The 18,022-nt window shown below is 33.9% G+C and overlaps 4 protein-coding genes across 8 annotated transcripts in view; all 4 read left to right on the top strand.

Moving 5' to 3' along the window:
* LOC119066723 (synaptotagmin 1-like) overlaps nt 1–6,578 on the top strand; it is a 35,054-nt gene extending 28,476 nt beyond the window's left edge. For 4 of the 5 annotated variants that reach the window (XM_037169343.1, XM_037169340.1, XM_037169341.1 and 1 more), the window contains one exon: nt 2,745–6,578. In XM_037169343.1, the coding sequence (XP_037025238.1) occupies nt 2,745–2,939 (195 nt within the window). In that variant the 3' untranslated portion in view covers nt 2,940–6,578. The remainder of the gene's footprint in view (nt 1–2,744) is intronic. The other variant, XM_037169339.1, reaches the window with a different exon arrangement.
* Nucleotides 6,579–8,222: 1,644 nt separating this feature from the next.
* On the top strand, nt 8,223–11,423 carry LOC119066722. Its single transcript, XM_037169337.1, has 7 exons — nt 8,223–8,584; nt 8,651–8,778; nt 8,848–8,982; nt 10,110–10,329; nt 10,395–10,573; nt 10,629–11,009; nt 11,067–11,423. Exons 1-7 carry the CDS (start codon nt 8,491–8,493, stop codon nt 11,298–11,300), a joined length of 1,371 nt encoding a protein of 456 aa, XP_037025232.1. The 5' UTR covers nt 8,223–8,490; the 3' UTR covers nt 11,301–11,423.
* A 3,593-nt stretch (nt 11,424–15,016) lies between these two features.
* On the top strand, nt 15,017–16,251 carry LOC119066732 (electron transfer flavoprotein regulatory factor 1). Its single transcript, XM_037169353.1, has 2 exons — nt 15,017–15,185; nt 15,851–16,251. Exons 1-2 carry the CDS (start codon nt 15,147–15,149, stop codon nt 16,058–16,060), a joined length of 249 nt encoding a protein of 82 aa, XP_037025248.1. The 5' UTR covers nt 15,017–15,146; the 3' UTR covers nt 16,061–16,251.
* A 267-nt stretch (nt 16,252–16,518) lies between these two features.
* On the top strand, nt 16,519–17,626 carry LOC119066727 (trypsin-1-like). Its single transcript, XM_037169347.1, has 3 exons — nt 16,519–16,674; nt 16,764–17,095; nt 17,154–17,626. The coding sequence occupies exons 1-3, from the start codon at nt 16,611–16,613 to the stop codon at nt 17,586–17,588; spliced, it is 831 nt and encodes a 276-aa protein (XP_037025242.1). The 5' UTR covers nt 16,519–16,610; the 3' UTR covers nt 17,589–17,626.
* Nucleotides 17,627–18,022: the final 396 nt, after the last annotated feature.

Raw genomic sequence — 18,022 nt, 5'->3', positions numbered from 1 at the left:
TAAAAACCGAAATCGAAACAGGATTGAATATACTACATTTTCGTCTACTTAGTATTTACCTTTTTTCTACCAAAAAAAGATATTTTTCAATACAAAATTCACTCACCGCACACAACAAACACATTACGAAATTTTTCATTCGCCAAACAAGCAATAGAGAGAATGAATTTGAAGAAGAAGAAAAATTCATCGCCAAATTCGATCTATTGAAAGTTTCAAAATTTGTTTTTCATGCTTCGACTAAACTGTCTTTTCATTTATTAGTTTCGTTTCATTTGAACATTTTTTTACTTTTTTAATTTGTAGCCGAACATCAATTGATTGCTTTTCGTAAACCCTTCAGTGGTTTTTGTCACAATTTGAGATGGCTGATAAGGAAATCGCTGGATGTCCTTATTTTCGTAGACTTTGTCGATCCGTGCGACACATTTTGTGTATGTCAATGTGAAAGCTCTTTCGTTGATACTTTCTGGTTTTCCGATTGAAATATCTTAATGGTCAGACAGTGGATCAGCAAAATCTAGTCTTAAATTTGGCAGAAAAGGAACCAAAGAAATGACCACCCCTTGTCCAAATAGAACGTTCCTTGATGTACGTAGCTTTCCTTGTGCAATAAACACGACATTTTTTTTAGCTAGTTATCAATATAGTCGAACAATTTAGCAGAATAATTTTGTTGTGTTACATGTGCATATTATTATGGTTTGTACATTTCAAGCATTTCATTAAAACAAACGATATGGCAAATAACATCATTTTAGATAATCGCTAGAACATATCCCAGGGCCTATTTTACGAAAACATGTTTCTCAAGTTTCTGAAAGTTTCCAAAATGTTTCCTAAAGTTTCTTAAAGTTTCTTAAGGAAACTTTTCTAGAAACTTGAAGAAACTTTGAGAAACTTTTCAGAAACATTTTGGAAACTTTCAAAAACCTGAGAAACATGTTTCCGTAAAATAGGCCCTGACATATCCTCAATTTCCTATCCTATCCTCTCAAAACTGAGAATTAAATAATTGCAGGAAGACATGTTCTTGGCATGATGTAAAGGTTGTAACCCAAGCTATGTACAAGGGCTGTCTTAACACCTGTCAAAATAAACGTTTCCTGAAAAAAGATAATTGTTTTACTCATAACAGCCTTCGGAATCGCTCATTTCCATAACATGGCGTAATGACACACTTCCGTAGGTTGTGAGTAAAATCTGTGCTACATAAAACATGCTTAGGGTACCGAAACTGGCCTAGCGAAGAAGACCAATGATTTTGAAACTGACACGCAGACTTCAAGTATTTGGTACACTTCACTTGCCACATGCGTGAAATCAGCAAAGCAATTATTTCTAAGCCTTCAGCATGAATAGTCCGTTATAGAACTCCTACGTTGTTTTTCATTGATATATTTTACAGCCCTGGGGTTGTAAAGTAGATTCTTATAGTTCGTACATAAAGTTGTATTCATAACTATTTCGGCCTTGTCTCGGATCGATAAATTTCTCACAAAAATTGAGAATACTTTTCAATGTTTCATACCTAGATATGTAATTGAAGTGTAAACACATGCAGTAGCTAACAAAAGAGATGTTCTTCAAACTCGCAAAACGTCCTTTTCGGCCCGAAAGCATGTAAAGAACCTAATAAAATTAACGACACTAAATTGAAGCCATTTCAGTGCATGTTGCCATTGTCAAAAAAAAAGAATCGAAATGCTTTGAATTTTATGTTTCCGTTTCAGCCACTGTTTGTTGTGTAATAATTTGAAAATATTTGAATTCGGAATTATGTTTTTTGTGTAAGATGACAAAACTTATCATTTCATTTGAAGCTGTGTTTTCTTTTCACATAGAATTGTGTGATTTGAACGAAATATTTATCGTAAATTGAAATAGGAAGAGTGGAATCTTTTACTTAAAGTATCACGCAAAAGGCAAAGAAAGCGTTAAGATTGTTTGTTCGCGTAGTTTTCATAGTTTTCGTAGTAGTAACAATTTTCAACGATTGGTTAACCAAACCATCCATTCGATGTCCTCTAAGGACATTCTTTTTGTGGGTCCTAATTAACTTGAAAGCTGCTATCCGAACAACCTCGAGTGGTTCGTACAAGTTTTTGTGTTCTCATTCGTGAAAACACGCCAATTTTATGAATTCAAAACTTTTCGTGTTTCTCTTTAACTATCTCACACATTCTGACGCAGATATACTGTAACAGATGGCGTTGCTTTCGCACGACCTCTGTTATGATTTCTGTGCAAACAGGGGACAATCACTTCCTCAATAAATAAAAGATTCCTCAGAAAACTACTTTGTGCGAAAAATATTTCGTCTCAATAACAGCATTTTGTAACCGTACATTTCTATGTCTAAAAACCCCGTTACTGTTTGTAGATTGACACACAAAAACAGTACACAAAACATTGTCGTTGTCAGCATTAACAATGGCTAAGTTTGACTGCAGTACCGTAGCCAGATTGTAAATTTAAGTAGGTGTTCAGAGGGTAATGATGAAGTTAACATTGGAAAACGGTTAAAACGCTGCAAGCCAGATAGGATCTCCAGTTTTAGATCTGCATTGAACGAACATATTAATTCAATCACGAACTATTCAATACTCTCTAGCATCTCTCTGGCTACGGGCCTGTTCAACTACAATAATATATAATCGAACAACAACCACGAAAACTGAACTGTGCATAACATAATTAAATAAAAATCATTTTCCAACCACAAAAAACCCCCCTATTTGTAGAAAGTGCAACTAGTCGTCACTGTTGTGGATTACGATCGTATTGGTACATCTGAACCAATCGGAAAGGTAGTATTGGGCTATCAGGCATCCGGCACCGAGTTGCGTCACTGGTCCGATATGTTGGCCTCACCGAGACGTCCAATTGCTCAATGGCATACGCTGAAGGATCCGGAAGATTCCGACAAGAAAGAGTAAAGTGATCAACTGGCTCCGTCGGGACATCGAGGACAAGTAACGTTAAACAACTAAATGAGAAAATAACATGTTACGAATGCGTTGGTTAAAAATTTTCATTTTTCAAAAAAAAGGACTTGGTTCTCTTTGTTTGTTATTTTATTTGTTTAAAAAAATTAGAGATCAAGCGAATTAAATGGATTAACGTCGGTGAAATGTAGATCAGAGAATTATATAAATATGTTTCCATCCTGGAATGAAACGATAGAAATATATACCTTTAATAACCCAATATGTTATGTAAATAACGGTATTTGCTAAGGTATAAACACTAAAATTAAAGGATAATGCAAGGCATATTATTTTGTATGTTGTAGAGGAAAAAAAATGCTTATAAGAGTAATATATAATTCAAACAGTAAAGTAAAAAAAAAACAGACAAAGGCCACGTTAAGTGAATAAAATTGCATTTTAGTCCAAATTGTGCAGGATATACAGAAAACATTTACGCAATAAAAAAATTATATGAAGAAAATATATCCCAGACACGATTAGCAATTTTTTCGACAACATAAATTTTACTCATTTGACAACTTAATTTTTTATATTTTTCTTTCTTTAAAAAAATGTTTTTCTTTTCAATTATTTTGCTTTTAATTTTTATTGATTTTTTTTACTTAAATAAAAAGATTTATGACTAAATATTATAAGAACAATAATAGCTATTAAAGTTTAAATAAAGAAAAAAAAACAAACAAAATTGATGTTCTCTTATATTGTACGAAAAAGTAAAAAAAAAACAAACAAACAAAAAAATCATTTAGATAAAAGAAAAACTGAAATTCCTTCTTTCGAAATAAGTGTTGTGTACAAAATTGAAAAAAAAAACATCGAAGTAGTGTAAATTGAACGGGAAAAATATTAGACAACAAAGAAACATAGGAACATAATGACTGCTTCAAAACAGGAAGTTTCTTTTCTTATTTTTTGTTTTTATTTTTTGAAGTTTCTGTTTCCAAATCGATATATTTTGATCAATTTTGTACATAATTTTGGAAATAATGGTCAGTAACTGAAGCTATGACGTTATTTATGCACTATAATACAGCAAGTGTCTTCCTTGTTTTAATTTTTAAGTTTTGTTTTGTTTTTCTGTGTTAATTTTAAGTTTAATTAAATTCGATAAATTTTTTATTTTGTTGATTATTTACACACAACATAACGTCATAACCTCAATTCGAATAAATATATGAATTTTAATTTAAAAAAAGAAGAAATTTTACACTTCACGACTGTCAATTTTGTAACGATATTACATCAGCTGATTATCTCACTGAATGTACGATATACGTACATCGCATCGTGCATTCGTTTTGTATAGAATGAATTTTCATTGAGCAGTGGCGTCAGCGGTGGTTTTGTCAATGTGGGATGCATGGAGCAATTGCTCCTGTCCACCTCGCGGCTTCGGCTTCAACATAAATTAAGAGGCCAGTTTAAACCGAGATTGTTACTGTTAACAGAGATCTGATTTCAATTTTTAAGGTCAGGTTAAACATTGGGCCATGTATAACGCCTTAACCTGGTCTCACTGCCAATTTGTTCAAAATCTTTAAGCTCGTTCTCATTCGTAGCTTTGTGCTCGTTCTCATTCGTAGCTTTGTTTGTTATTTCTTGTCCAATAGAAGCAGTTTCCCCAATCCACTTCGTGAATTGGGCATCACTTCAGATGTGGAAAGCTGAGAACATTTTCTATGTCAACTGTTGATAGATTTAAGATTTAAAGTTTTTTTAACATCAATATAATCTCCGCATTGAGAATTGACGAAATGACCTATATGAAATATCCAGTGGAGGATGAAGATGGAATTACCTTAAAGTATACCCTCTCATTTACTTAAAGACTAAAACGGATCTATGAGAGTGTGTGCATTGAAATACAAACCAAGTGAGTGTGAATTTAGTAACAAAGTCGACGATCATTAAGTGTAATTAAATATTGTAAAAATAAAAAAAAATTCTTAACAGACGCTAACAGACCAAAGAGAACTGTAGTAAATATTTTAAAAATGTTTTTGAGTGGGAAGAGAGAATCTTAAAATATTTCATATCATTTCACATAACCTGAGTATAACAAAAACTAGTTTAGCCAAAACAAAATTTTGAAAATTAGTAACGGAAAAAGGTCGTGAAGCAACGACAGATATTTTTTTTTCGTTTTAGTGAGCTTTTAATGGTGATTCGAGATGAAAATATATTTTTTGAAATAAAACTTGAACAGAAATTTAAATAAAACTTCTGATGTAAGGAACTGCGTTATTAAAGTTGGGCAGTCTGACTTTTCACAAAATATTTTGAACATTGTCAGATCCATCTGAAAAACGCAGATCTTGATTCAATGCTAAAAATAAATTTTTGTTTCTTCAGCTTTATCACTCTTTTGTCTCCTGTCTAATTTGGTAGAATTTAAAAAAAATAATAAAAAACTAAAACATAAAATAAAAACAAAATGACTGATACCATAATAGTATGATAAAAAAAATTAGTTTTAAATTATGTTTTGCGAACATTAAAAATGACCGAAAAATTAAAAGAAAAAAAATTATAAAAAAGTAGAAATTTGCACAATAAAAAAGTACGGTTCACCATTTAAAAAATTAAATAAAAAAAAATATTTTGATTGTTCATGTGTTTAGGCTGGATTTAGATGTTAGTTGAATCATTAGTTTCAATTTTTATTTTAACAAAAATTACCGATTCGACGAACGTAATTTTAAATAAAAAAAAAAAATTAGCAAAAAAATAATATTTCGATTAAAATTGTTCTTTCGATTATTGTTGGGTGGTTAACTCCTTTAAAAAATTTACCCCATGCCATCTACCATTTCAACATTCCATTATTTCCAAAAAAAAACAAACAAATGTAACAAAAAAATCGATTCAAAAATCTTTGAGAATTCGATAAAGAAAAGCTTTTTTTGGTTAACTCAACGTATATCAAATTCACAATGACAAAATTGTAAATAATTCGAATATACACACCTACATATAAAATACAAAACACTAACTTAAAAGAAGAACAAACAAAATATTCAAACTAAAGATTCAACATAAAATCATGTACATAAAAAATAGTTAAAACAAAGAGGAAAAAAACTATCGAAAAATCAATCACTCATGCATCATCATAAAAACTTAAGATTCAAATGGATAAAATATCATTACAAAGTACACAAATCTAATAGGAACAAATTTCTTGGGTTTATTTCCTTTAATTTAACTGATAAAACGAACGTTAAAACTTTAAATGATTTACCAATTTATTGGTTCAATAATTCAATATATTGTGATTACGATCACCATGCCGTTCTGATTTCATCTTATTTAATGCTTCTTTTATTTTAATGGATTGATTTACTAAAGTAAATGATGAACAAGCATCTAATCTAAATAAACAATATCTAAATACATACCGCAGACACTAAAACTTTACAAATCACAGTTTACATTTAAGTTTAGACGTTCACTTTAGTAAAACCCAATAAACAACAAAAATAATTCGTAGACTACACACGAAAAAAGGAGCACACTAATTTATTCACAGAACAAAAAATGAATATTATTATAAAAAAAAGTCGTAAAATAAACTATTTAACAAAAAAAAGTGGAAAATAAAGATGAAAAAAACTATGAAAAAAGTAAAAAAATAATTTTAAGTGTTGAATTTATGTGAAAAGATTATGAAATATATTTAAAATTGGAAGAAAGTAAACAGTAAAATAGAAAAAAAAAATTGAATAAACCAGAGCTAAGAGAACAGAATGAAGTAAAATTTAAAAAAAAAATGAAAAGTAAATATTTAAAAAATAAAGAAGAACTTAAATGGAATAAAAAAGCTAACACAAAAGTAAAAAAAAAAACCAAAACAAAAAATATTATATTGAAAACTTATAAAAACAAAAAATATAAAATATAATATTTACTATTATTAATTATATTATTATGATTATTATTATTATTATGTGAAAAACATGCAAAAAAATAATAATTTGTTAAATTATCTGTAGAAATTGTTTATCTCTGATGTGTATAAAAATTTAAAAATGAAAATACAACTTACAAAATATATTATTAATTCAAAAACGATGTTTCTGTTACACCCGTCGTCGATTCTTACACATTTACACATTTTTATATGGCCAAAATTACACAAAGAATTCGCCCTTTCATTCTGTAAATCGTTTAGAATCCGACCAGATCAGTGAGTTCTACAGGTAACATACTAAACAGTGCTAGTTCGATAGGACCAAAACTATCAAGCTTATTTGTGTTCTACCCCCTAATCCGACGCACGGAAATGCATATTTATCGAGCTCTTAAAAATGAATTAAATCTACTGGAAGCACTGAAAACATCATCTACTGACATCATTTATGGATGACGACTCACGATATGGGGCTGAACGAACTTTAAATGAAAGTGTAAGTTACCATCCCGGGTTTTTTCATAAGCGAGTTTGGGGACGGATGTGCTATTCAAGTAAACAAGTTTTAGCAAAATCCCCTGAGCTGTTTCTGACAACCAGCATCAGCGTCACCCAGGGCTTGTGAAACACTGAGGACTTAAGACTGACATTGGAATTGATAGAGGGTTAAATTCTAAGACTTACAGTGTAAAAATTATTAACGAAACATTTAACGAAACTTAATAGAGGGTACGTCCGAAAGAACCGTAACTGCAGATGATCTTATGACATCCACTTGAATTACGTACCGTTGAATGTCCAAAAACGTTCTATTTTCCTTGACGATTTTCCTAATTTTCCTATATTTCGGTTCATTTAGCAGCTATTCAGTTAGAAATTCAACGTACAATTTCATTGTTGCAGGAAAATTCCGATCAAATCATGTATCAAAACAATGCACCATCGTTCGCACTATTATGCATGCTAATATTTACAATTTAGGTCAGTTCTGTGCACGACTGCACGGGACTATGACCATCGCACCAAAATAATGTGTTTTGTTACAATCGAATTCAGGGCCGGCTTAACATTTTCAACGCCATGGGCTATGTCGCATCTTAGCGTCATTTTTCTTTATGAGTCTGTTAGGAAGGAAATTTCCTTTGCCAGCACCAACTTTTCCTAATGCCCGCAGGTTGAGTGCCCTCCTAGCCCATTAGGTTGATACGGCACTGATCGAATGCGTAATCACTCAATACATGTCCCATTTCGAACAAAAAAAAATAAATTTCGTCTTGTCAGACTCACTTAACGACTTAACCAAACCGAATAGAAGATGCTTTATGTTCTCTCTCATATACAAATATTACATTTTCGTATCTTGCATAAAATATAATTTGAATACTTGAAATTCAGAAGTGATAAATGTATGACCTTTGAATAGGGTTTTGTGACTGTGTAACAGATAAGGAATACATTCAATTCTTTTTTTTTTATATTTTAACCACTATAGTAATATGGTGCTATCGGAATTAGTTTACTCTGTGTTGTGATTTTACGTCGTGCATTTGGAAATCGATAGAGAACTTTAACGTTAGTAGTGCAAAAATGAAGAAAACGGAGAAATTATTAGTTCTGGGATTCCTAACACATTATTACCTAGCTCTTGTAGCTGGCACGGCCGATAATTCTAATGTGTCCGGTTAGTATGCATTTAAGTTTCCGTAAAACGGATATGTGGTACGACAACAAGATAATTGACTTTCAGAAATCCCAGATCCCAGCACTGTCTCAGATTACAATAAGGAAGTGGCTGAAAACCAGTTATCTGCACAAATATTTGGTTTAATCGAGCACTTTCATCAGGCTGACCCTATAGGTTTGCCCGGTGCCCCAGTAAGCCAATAATAATCCACAATCGAAAAACATATTTCTCATGTTGGCTGTTTTTTTTTGGGCGTACAGGTTCCGGATCCGTTTTCCGTTCCTGATGTGAAAAAGTCGGTAGGAATTGGAACGTTGACGCTGCAAAACACGTTAGCGTATGGAATGTCGAAATTTCGACTGAAGTACATCAAAACGGATCTAAACAAATTAACAGTTCAGTAGATACGGTTACAGTGTTGGCAATTAGAGTTGTGCATAACAGTGACGATTTCTGTGAATTTCATTGATGTGTTTGTTGAATACAGTTTAAACTTGAAAATATCGTAGGAAAATATGGCACAGATTGTGTGCGTGTTAGAGTTCCTGTAAGATCTTTTGTGCTGGTGCTCGACTCAGCGATTCATTTTTTATTTTGGAAAAACGAATTCTGTGGTAGCTACGAGACACATATTTTGTGAAGAGCTTCAGTGTGTATTTACACTTCTAACTAAGTGATGCATAGAGGAGTGGAAAATTTACCAATTTTCGTTCAACACAAAGGTAAAACGAAACCGATACTGACTGTGAAATTTGCATTAATCATTCGATTTAAATCGCAGTATCTTATGACCTTACTTTTCGACCCGTGTACAATAAGCCCCGAAGGTTTACTTTAGAATTTATCGATAGAGTCGATGGAACAGCAATGTGTTCTTCTTTTGATCTAGAAATTTTAGACGAATTGAAACAAAATCTTGTACTTCATTACTCACTTAGACATAGACTACAACCTTTTGTTGGATTTAGCCTCCTCCAGCATTCTTCTCTAATTGGACCTATTCCACGCCACCGTTCTCCAATCACTTACTCTTAGTGCTTTCAGATCTGCCTCAACTGCATCTTTCCACTTTGATTTTAATATTCTACTACCATAGGATTTGTATTTAGCACTTTTCAGCGGCACATGTTCCTCATCTATTCTCTTTACATGACCTAGCCATCTTAATCTTGTACTTCATTATCTGTAACAAATCTTGTACTTCGTTAACTGTAACGTTCTTTTGCTATATAAGGAAAATTAGCCAGAGCACATCGCTAAACTCGTTGTTGTCGATAACAGATGACATAGCCGTCCGTAAAAGGTAAAAAATCAACATAGTTTGAAGCTACAGGAAAAATATTTTCGGCTCCAACATCACAGTTGGAATCGCCTAGCCGGCCTAGTCTATTTTACATTCTTTAAGGATTAATAAGAACGAGACACATCAATAGAACACACTACATTGTTTCCGCACAGACTCGAGTCAACAGTGTCTTACATAGTTGGGAATATCGTAACAAAACTCTAACAATTGTTATAGGTCAAAGCTGGCATACAACTTGATCAGATGAACGTAAGGGGAAACTATACGTTGTCCTCACTGTTTTCAAAGACCCAAGGCCCTTTTACAATAGTATTACGAAATGTGTTTGTCAAAGGCAATGCATCGCTCGCCGTGGAAAGAGATGGAAAAATACGAACCAAGGACATTCAAATGGACATTTCGTTCGGAAACATGGCTGTGGATTTTCAAAATTTAGGTATCAATGCGGTGAATAAGTTCTGTACCTGTTGTACCTATACTCACATTTTCAATGTTCTACAGGTTTTTTTGCCGGCATTTTTCAATCCATTATTAATTCGGCTCCAACTCTCGTCTTCGATGCAATTAAACCATTACTGTTAAGCGAAGCGTACGTTCAAATTAGTCAGGAAATTGATTCGAGCATTGAAACGGTTTCGGGTGATCATAGATTTCCCAACTCTATATCTCCACTGGATATGGTAGGTGACTACTTATGGTGTGATTAACCGAAATTTACGCAAATTTTCCGATTAGGCCATTTCTGATGCACGGAAAAAAGTCCGAGCACTTGGATATGATCCGTACAAAGTCAAAGACTATAATCACACTGTTGGATTATTCGAAATGAAAATGACAAATACTTGGATCACCGGAGTGTCTTCCTTTTATCGGGTCGGTGAAATCACCGTTGGCGTCAACAATTTAACAATATCCATTGGCATGCAAATTGGAACGCAAAAAGTACTTGGTGCTAGCCAATGGGAAGTGTCATTTGGTGGTGGAATGATTACGCGTTCTGGTAACATTCAGTTTACCATCGATCACATTAAGGCTATGTTTGAAGTCAGTCAATCGTTGGACATGCGAAAACGACCGGAAATTATCGATCTACAGTTGGAATTGGGTAATATACAGGTAAGTGACCGCGCGAAATCCGATGGGTGTGCCGATCGTTCATGCAGACAATTTTAGGTTCGTTGTGATGGAGCTGGCACCCTGGATTATATTACGGAATTTTTGGTGAACATTCTGCCAAATTTATTGAGATACCAGATAATGGACGCTCTTGAAAATCCAGCAAAGTTGCGCATCCAACAAATGATGAACAAAATTGACGTGGAGAAGATAATTAAGGAGAAGGTCGTAGAATACGAAAAGAACGGAATGAATATGTCGATGTCTATGAATTTTGATTTCAAATTTTGAACATTTTCACATGAAAGGAAAATTGAAAATATTATGCTCCAACCGTTATACTTAATGTTCGAATGTTGTCTTAAGTATTCACTCAAGCAATTTATTAAAATTTTATTTATTGAAATCATAAAATCAGATTGTCTTTTACTACAAAGACGCAACCAACAGAATGTTTTGTTTTGGCTGAATTTTCCTAGTTTATTTTTTATGTTAGGAAAACCGTGAAATCGTAAAAATTCTTCTCGAATCACAGATAAAATTCTGGAATTATAATTTTAACCCCCAAAGGGATTACTTCTGCTAAGTAATTTTTCTTGGATTAGATTTTAATTATGCGCTACGGATAGATTAAGGAAATTCAAATCTTCTGCGGATTAAATTGGGGCTTCAAATTAGTTTTTAAAAAAATTGAAGGGTAAAAAAGTGAAAAGAAAGTTTAAATATTAACTGGCAAGATTTCGTATATGGGCTCGCGGTTATCGTATTGATCTATCTATTCCACATACAATCCTTTCGAGGTGTGAGGTTCCTGATTCCAATTTCGCCAGGTAAATATTCTCTATAAATAATAACAGATGTCACAACTTAAAAAAAATTGATTTTGATCTAAGGACACCAAACACCTTAACAGTGCGCGACAGAATGTTTTCTGGAATTAAAATTTTATTCCTTTAGAAATTACATTCATTTAACCTCATTAGAGGCCTCCGTGCGCTTTTCTCTACCAGTAGAGGAATAATTAACCATAATGACCCCTAAAGGATTACCATCTAGGTCCATATTTCTATTTTACCAGATTCTACCGAAAAACGTTTTTTTTTTTGAAGTCAAAGTGCTTTGAGTGACAACTGCCAAATATAGAGTCATTTAATACCCTTGTTACAGAGCATACGGTATTCTGAATCCCGAGGTCGAAACAGCGTTTCTACTTCACTGTTTTTCACTTCACGTGATCAAGTTGGGGAAGGGAAGAGCTGCTTGCTCTGTTTGTTTGCTTTTTGACTCGGTTTAGTATTAATAGCCTCGCGCTGTGGGTGAGTTCCAGTGTTGCATTTGGTCCGTTGCCAAATCGCAACGTAAAAAAAACCGTATGCTCTGTAACAAGGGTATTAAATGATTCTGATGAAAAAAAATTCAAATTTTTTTAGTAAGGTAACTGATTGAAAGTTGACCTAATTTGACAAATCTCAACTTTGAACTTGAATTTCTCAGCGATTTTGGAACTATGTTACATGGAACCACTTTTATTTTAAAGATTTATCTTTTGTTTACTTACTTAATTAATATAAATTTTATTAATTATTGCCGATTTCGTCTAACAAAGTTAATGAATTAATAAAAATGCAGAGTTGACCTATATGAATCGTGAGTGGTCCTATTTCACATTTAAACACATTGAATCGTGAGTTGTCCTATCTATACAAAAGTCATAGGACATATCACGATTTATTGAATGTTGAGTTGACCTATAATTTTTTCCTTATACAAATTTACACGGACAACTTAAGATGACTTTTCCACTAGGTCAACTTTCAATCAGTTACCTTAGTATCAAAATTTGTTTGATACACTGTCTATTAAGAGTACCACTCATGCTTGAAGTGTGTTTGATAGAGCCGGACTTATTATAGAGGAAAAAGGAACATCAAAACTAAGGGAAGATTATGTGTACCTCGAGAAATGTCTGCAAGAACAGTGTAAGTCTTCGGTTTAAAACTTTAACTGCACATATTTCAGTGTGGATGAATTTAAAACTCTATTCGGCTCAATAGTATATGTGATTACCCCACACACCCTGTACGGCTATAGGAATTGAAGAAATTTTGGTAAGAAAAGTGCAAGTTTTCAGTTTTTGATCACCTTTCACCAGCCACAGAAGCTTCGAAGAATTTTTAGACCCGTACGAAGTACTGGGGTCTTATAGGTTTACGCATACGTTTGTAACACGTCGAATTGGACTCCCTGAGTAAGGGGAAACCTATTGTGGTTGTCTAGAGATGCCAAATCCGCGAAAAAAAAATGTCCGTCTGTCCGTCTGTCCGTCTGTCCGTCTGCACGATAACTTGAGTAAAACGCATCCGATTTTGAAAATTCTTTTTTTTCCCGTTTGGTAATGTCAAAAGACAGGCTAAGTTCGAAGATGAGTGATTTTGGATCGACCCCTCCCGAGCTGTGGCCCAATAAGTGCTTTACGGTTTTTCGAAGATATCTCCGGACATTTAAACGTTAAACTTGTAAGTGATACGTCAAATAAAAGGTATTTACAATACCGATCGACAAAAAAAAGTTTATGGAAATCGGATGACCGACTCGTGAGTTAGACCCCTTGGTGTGGAACAGGCACAGGGCGGCAAGCAGTTTTTGCTTGTAGGTCGGCCACCTTTGAACATATTTCGTCTGTTTTAGCTTTATTAGATAGGTATTGACCGTACCAATCAGGGAAATTTTTTTTTATGAAATTAGGTTCTCCGGAGCGTGAGCTAGGTCTCTTGGAGTGAGCTCTTATCTGGCTACTCGGAAGTACAGTGAACGTGGTGTATTTTGACAAAGTAAATTTTGACCGAATTTCATGAATTTTTTTTTTGTTTGAAAGGTATTAACGAATGTAAAGCGTCGGTACTATTTCCGGTCTCCTAACAAAATGGCTGCCGGCGGCCATATTGGATTTTAATAAAAGTGATATATCTTGGGAAAAATGGTACTTAGAGAGTTTCTGTTAACATGGAAATAATTTGTTATGTGTGTGGGGTTTCAGGGATTCCATATACGGACATCTATATATACCTATATACAGCTATATTGAGCTATATACAGGCATATAGAGCTATATAATAGCATATTCCTCTGTGAAATGTTTATTTACAGTGAAATATAGGTAAATATAGCGGTATATAGCTGTTTAAATAGGAATTTATGAAATTTGTCTTCGTACGGGGCTGTCTATATTGCCTCCGGCAATTTAGTTGTATATGATAACAAGGCAAAGAGTGGATAATGTAAGTGATTTTAAAGGGAGAATAGTTTTTCAGCAGAGAAGAAAATGAAGTAAGAGAAATGAAGAGTTTCACATTAAAGGCTTTTGATACGAATAGGTGTTTCGTACGGGTCGGCGTTAGCTATGTTTTTGAAAGTGGTTTTGGCTTCTAAGGTTCATATAAAAAATTCCAATAGAAAAAAGCTCTTTTGAATTGTTTAATGCAAACTAGAGTTACGCAGGTCATGTAAAACAGAACTTTCCTTTAATATGAAATAAATGAAATGAAATGAAAAATGCGTACGAATTTCGGTAGGCTCATTTCAAAAGAATCCCTCTTGCTTTTTTCGATGAGAACAATTAGTATGAAAATGTACAAAAAAGAAAAACCCCGAGATGCTTGTAGCGTTTGTGGTATTGTGGTAATTCAAAAAAGCAGAACAAAATTGAAATTTTGATCTTACAGACTCGGAATTATAAGAAGTAACAATTACAATCCAATCGACATTATTCAATCCACATGCATTACCAACGGTATACGTTGTCATAACGTGTTAATCGCATGTGGAATGAATTTACATTCCTCCCTCCGCAGTCTTTTATAAATTAGAATGGAAAGCAAATTAAATGTGATCGATATTAATAAAGAAGTCACACAAATTTGAATGAATCTTAAAAGTTAACAGACTCGCATGTAAAATATTTTTGAAAAATATAAACGAAATTCGAATTGAAAACTAGATTTCTCAGCTGATTGAATATGCTTGATCTACAAGTGTCACAAATAAGTAAACCAAAACAAAAATATTTTGATATTTGACTATTTATGTGAATTTTTTCGTTTAAATATTCAAATCTAAAGGCTAATCAATCAAAATTAAATGAGTCAACGAAGCAGAGTTATCGATTTATATAAGCGGGTGAGTTTTCCGTGTTAAATGGAAATGGAAAGTTAATAACAACCCTAATATTTAATGGGGAAAAGACTAGTTGCTGGTGCAATATGTTTTCAATTACAGCAAAACAATCGACAGAGATAAGATCTGCTAAATCCGAAATTATGTACAAGGTCGATTTTACAGTGATAGAGATAACAGCATATTACGTACATACCTTCGAATTTATTCTTTTGACTTTAGTGATAAGTCCGTGGTGAAAATTATTTCGATTTTTCGAATTCTACTTCCGTCTATTACGTAGCTAGTGAAGTATGAAATACTCCCGACAGCATGTAAATGATGTAGTTATTGCCTTAAAATCGTCCACATCCTTCACTTTGAGTGTGACGAAGCATTCCTAACGGTTAAAACAATTGCCCGTACAGGTATTCTGCCATGGAATTTCTTCTGATGATCCATGAAAATCACTCAAATAACAAGATGAAATCTAGTGATTGGCTTTGTCACTAGTAGTCACTGTATTTCTTTCATTTTTGTTGGAAATGTCTGCGCGTAGGGTAGGGATGATAAAAAGCTTAGTATAATAACTTACGCCTCTCTTACGTCGATTTATCTAAATATTGCACAGTGCTACCACCCACATTCCATCTGATAATTTTCTGTCTCTTTTTCTTAACCAATTTTAGCTCCAATACCTGGGCAGAGAATATCCTGGTGGGGCGGAAAAATTTCGTAGAAAATGTCACGACGCTTTTCTTCGAAACAGCAACGAACAACAACCGGAAAAGGTAGAAAAAATGATCGGACTTGGCGAATACATTATAAAAGAATTGGAGGCGTTGTACTCGCTACGAAAATACCGGGCCATGAAGAAGAGATATTACGACGACAAATGATGTGCCATATCCAATGTGATTGTAGACAAATTTGCTAGATAAATTATAAATCCGATAGTGACGTAATAACGGCCTTTCATTGAACAGAAAACCCGATAGAAAACCTATTATCTTTAGAGGCAAAGTTGATGATTAATAAATGGGTTCTACCTTCATCGAAACATTAAACCCCAATAAATTTTGTGTTGATATCTCGCTGAGTTAAGTCCGTAGTTCAAAGTTCCTGCATCAACTAAAAAAAAAGTCATTTGTCACCTACTGCTCCACATTAAAAGTTATATCATTTCTGCCGAATAAGTCCACTCTGTAATAGAAATGACCAACGACAATAAATCTTATCTTCGACTTGCGTTATTCACAGCAAAAAAAAACCGTTTTTCACCAATATTTTCATACTGATAGATATCAAGACATAGATATCAGAAGCCGTGGAGCTTAAAATTTGCTTGAAATATAAATCCTTAATATCAGTTCAACCAGATAAACGAAACTGAAATCGAAACTTTCTATAAAATCACACGAATTATGGAAAAATAATTCATTTACTACAATGTTTACCGCAAATAAGTTAGTGTTCTTTGTCGCTCTCATCGCATCAGTGATTGCGTTGCCATGTAAGAATCAAAGTGAATTTTCCTTCTTAATAAAGTGAATTACCGAAAAGAATCCCGAAATAATGTTGAAACTAAATTCATTTGAATAGCCCCGGCGAGCAACGTTGAGACACGTGTGATTGGTGGTGTTGGAGCTCGCCGATCCGAATTCCCACATATTTGCTCGATTCAATCGTTCCTACCAATCATTGGAGCTCAACATATTGGCGGAGCAAGCATTGTCACCAACAGATATGTGGTAACAGCTGCATCTTTAATCGATCCACCACCATTACCAATTATTGGTAGACGTGAAGTCGTTTGTGGTCGACTGAATTTGGGACTTCCAAATGAGATGAATGAACAACGTGTTCAGTTCAATACCATATTTTTACATCCCGACTACCTACGAACCAGTGACAGTCCCAACGATATTGCAATGGTGAGTGAGAGGTATTTGAAGTTCCATTGGAATCCAAATTCAATGATTGAAATTTCAGATTCAATTGGTGTCACAACTTTTTTTCACTGATTTTGTGCAACCGATCAATTTACCACCACAAGGCGCTGTAGCACCAACAGGCATTCTTTCATTGATTGGCTGGGCCGGTACAGACGAATCTTGGTTGGGACAAAACTTAGGAACCTTGCAATTGTCTAGAGTGGCTGCTTTGCCGCAAGCAACATGTGCCTCATTGATTTCTACAGCAAACAATGTAACAAACACACATTTCTGCACTGGTCCATTAACCGGCGGCCTTTCACCTTGCGCTGAGGACCTTGGCAGCTCATTGCTCAGTAGAAATGCCACCAATCATCACTTCCTAGCTGGAATTGTGTCATTGAACCAAGCATGTGGTGCGACTGGACGTCCTGGATCTTACACCATAGTTTCAATGTACATCAATTGGATCAACCAAATAATATTGATTTAAGGTGCAGACAAAAAGTAAATAAAATCAAGTCCATCCCATGTTCATCGACATTTAATATCTCCAAATTAAGGCATTAGGACTGCTCCTAGCATCAACGTAGAAAGTATTCAGATGTTGTTTTTGTTTTCTTTGTGTGAGCTAATACAACAAGCTTAGGCTGTAGCAGTGTAGCTCATATCACTAAAGCCTACAAAGCTTAATTCAGTGTTAATGCCAGGAGCAATGCTCAGATTTAGGTGAATTTTTACTTTAATTTCCTACGCGTACCTATCTATCATCCTCTTGAATTGCATACTCTGTGCTCGGTAAAAAAAAAAACCAGACTGCTACAAAAAGATTATTCGAGACGCAGTTGTTATCGAAAAAATGCAGATAGAGAACACCGAAAGTGACCATAAAAAGTCAAAGATCAAAAGAAATATTCGTCGTGTTTT

The sequence above is a fragment of the Bradysia coprophila genome, chromosome IV (assembly GCF_014529535.1).
Source record: "Bradysia coprophila strain Holo2 chromosome IV, BU_Bcop_v1, whole genome shotgun sequence".
Taxonomy (NCBI): domain Eukaryota; kingdom Metazoa; phylum Arthropoda; class Insecta; order Diptera; family Sciaridae; genus Bradysia; species Bradysia coprophila.
This window is presented reverse-complemented; position numbering and strand designations above follow the sequence as displayed.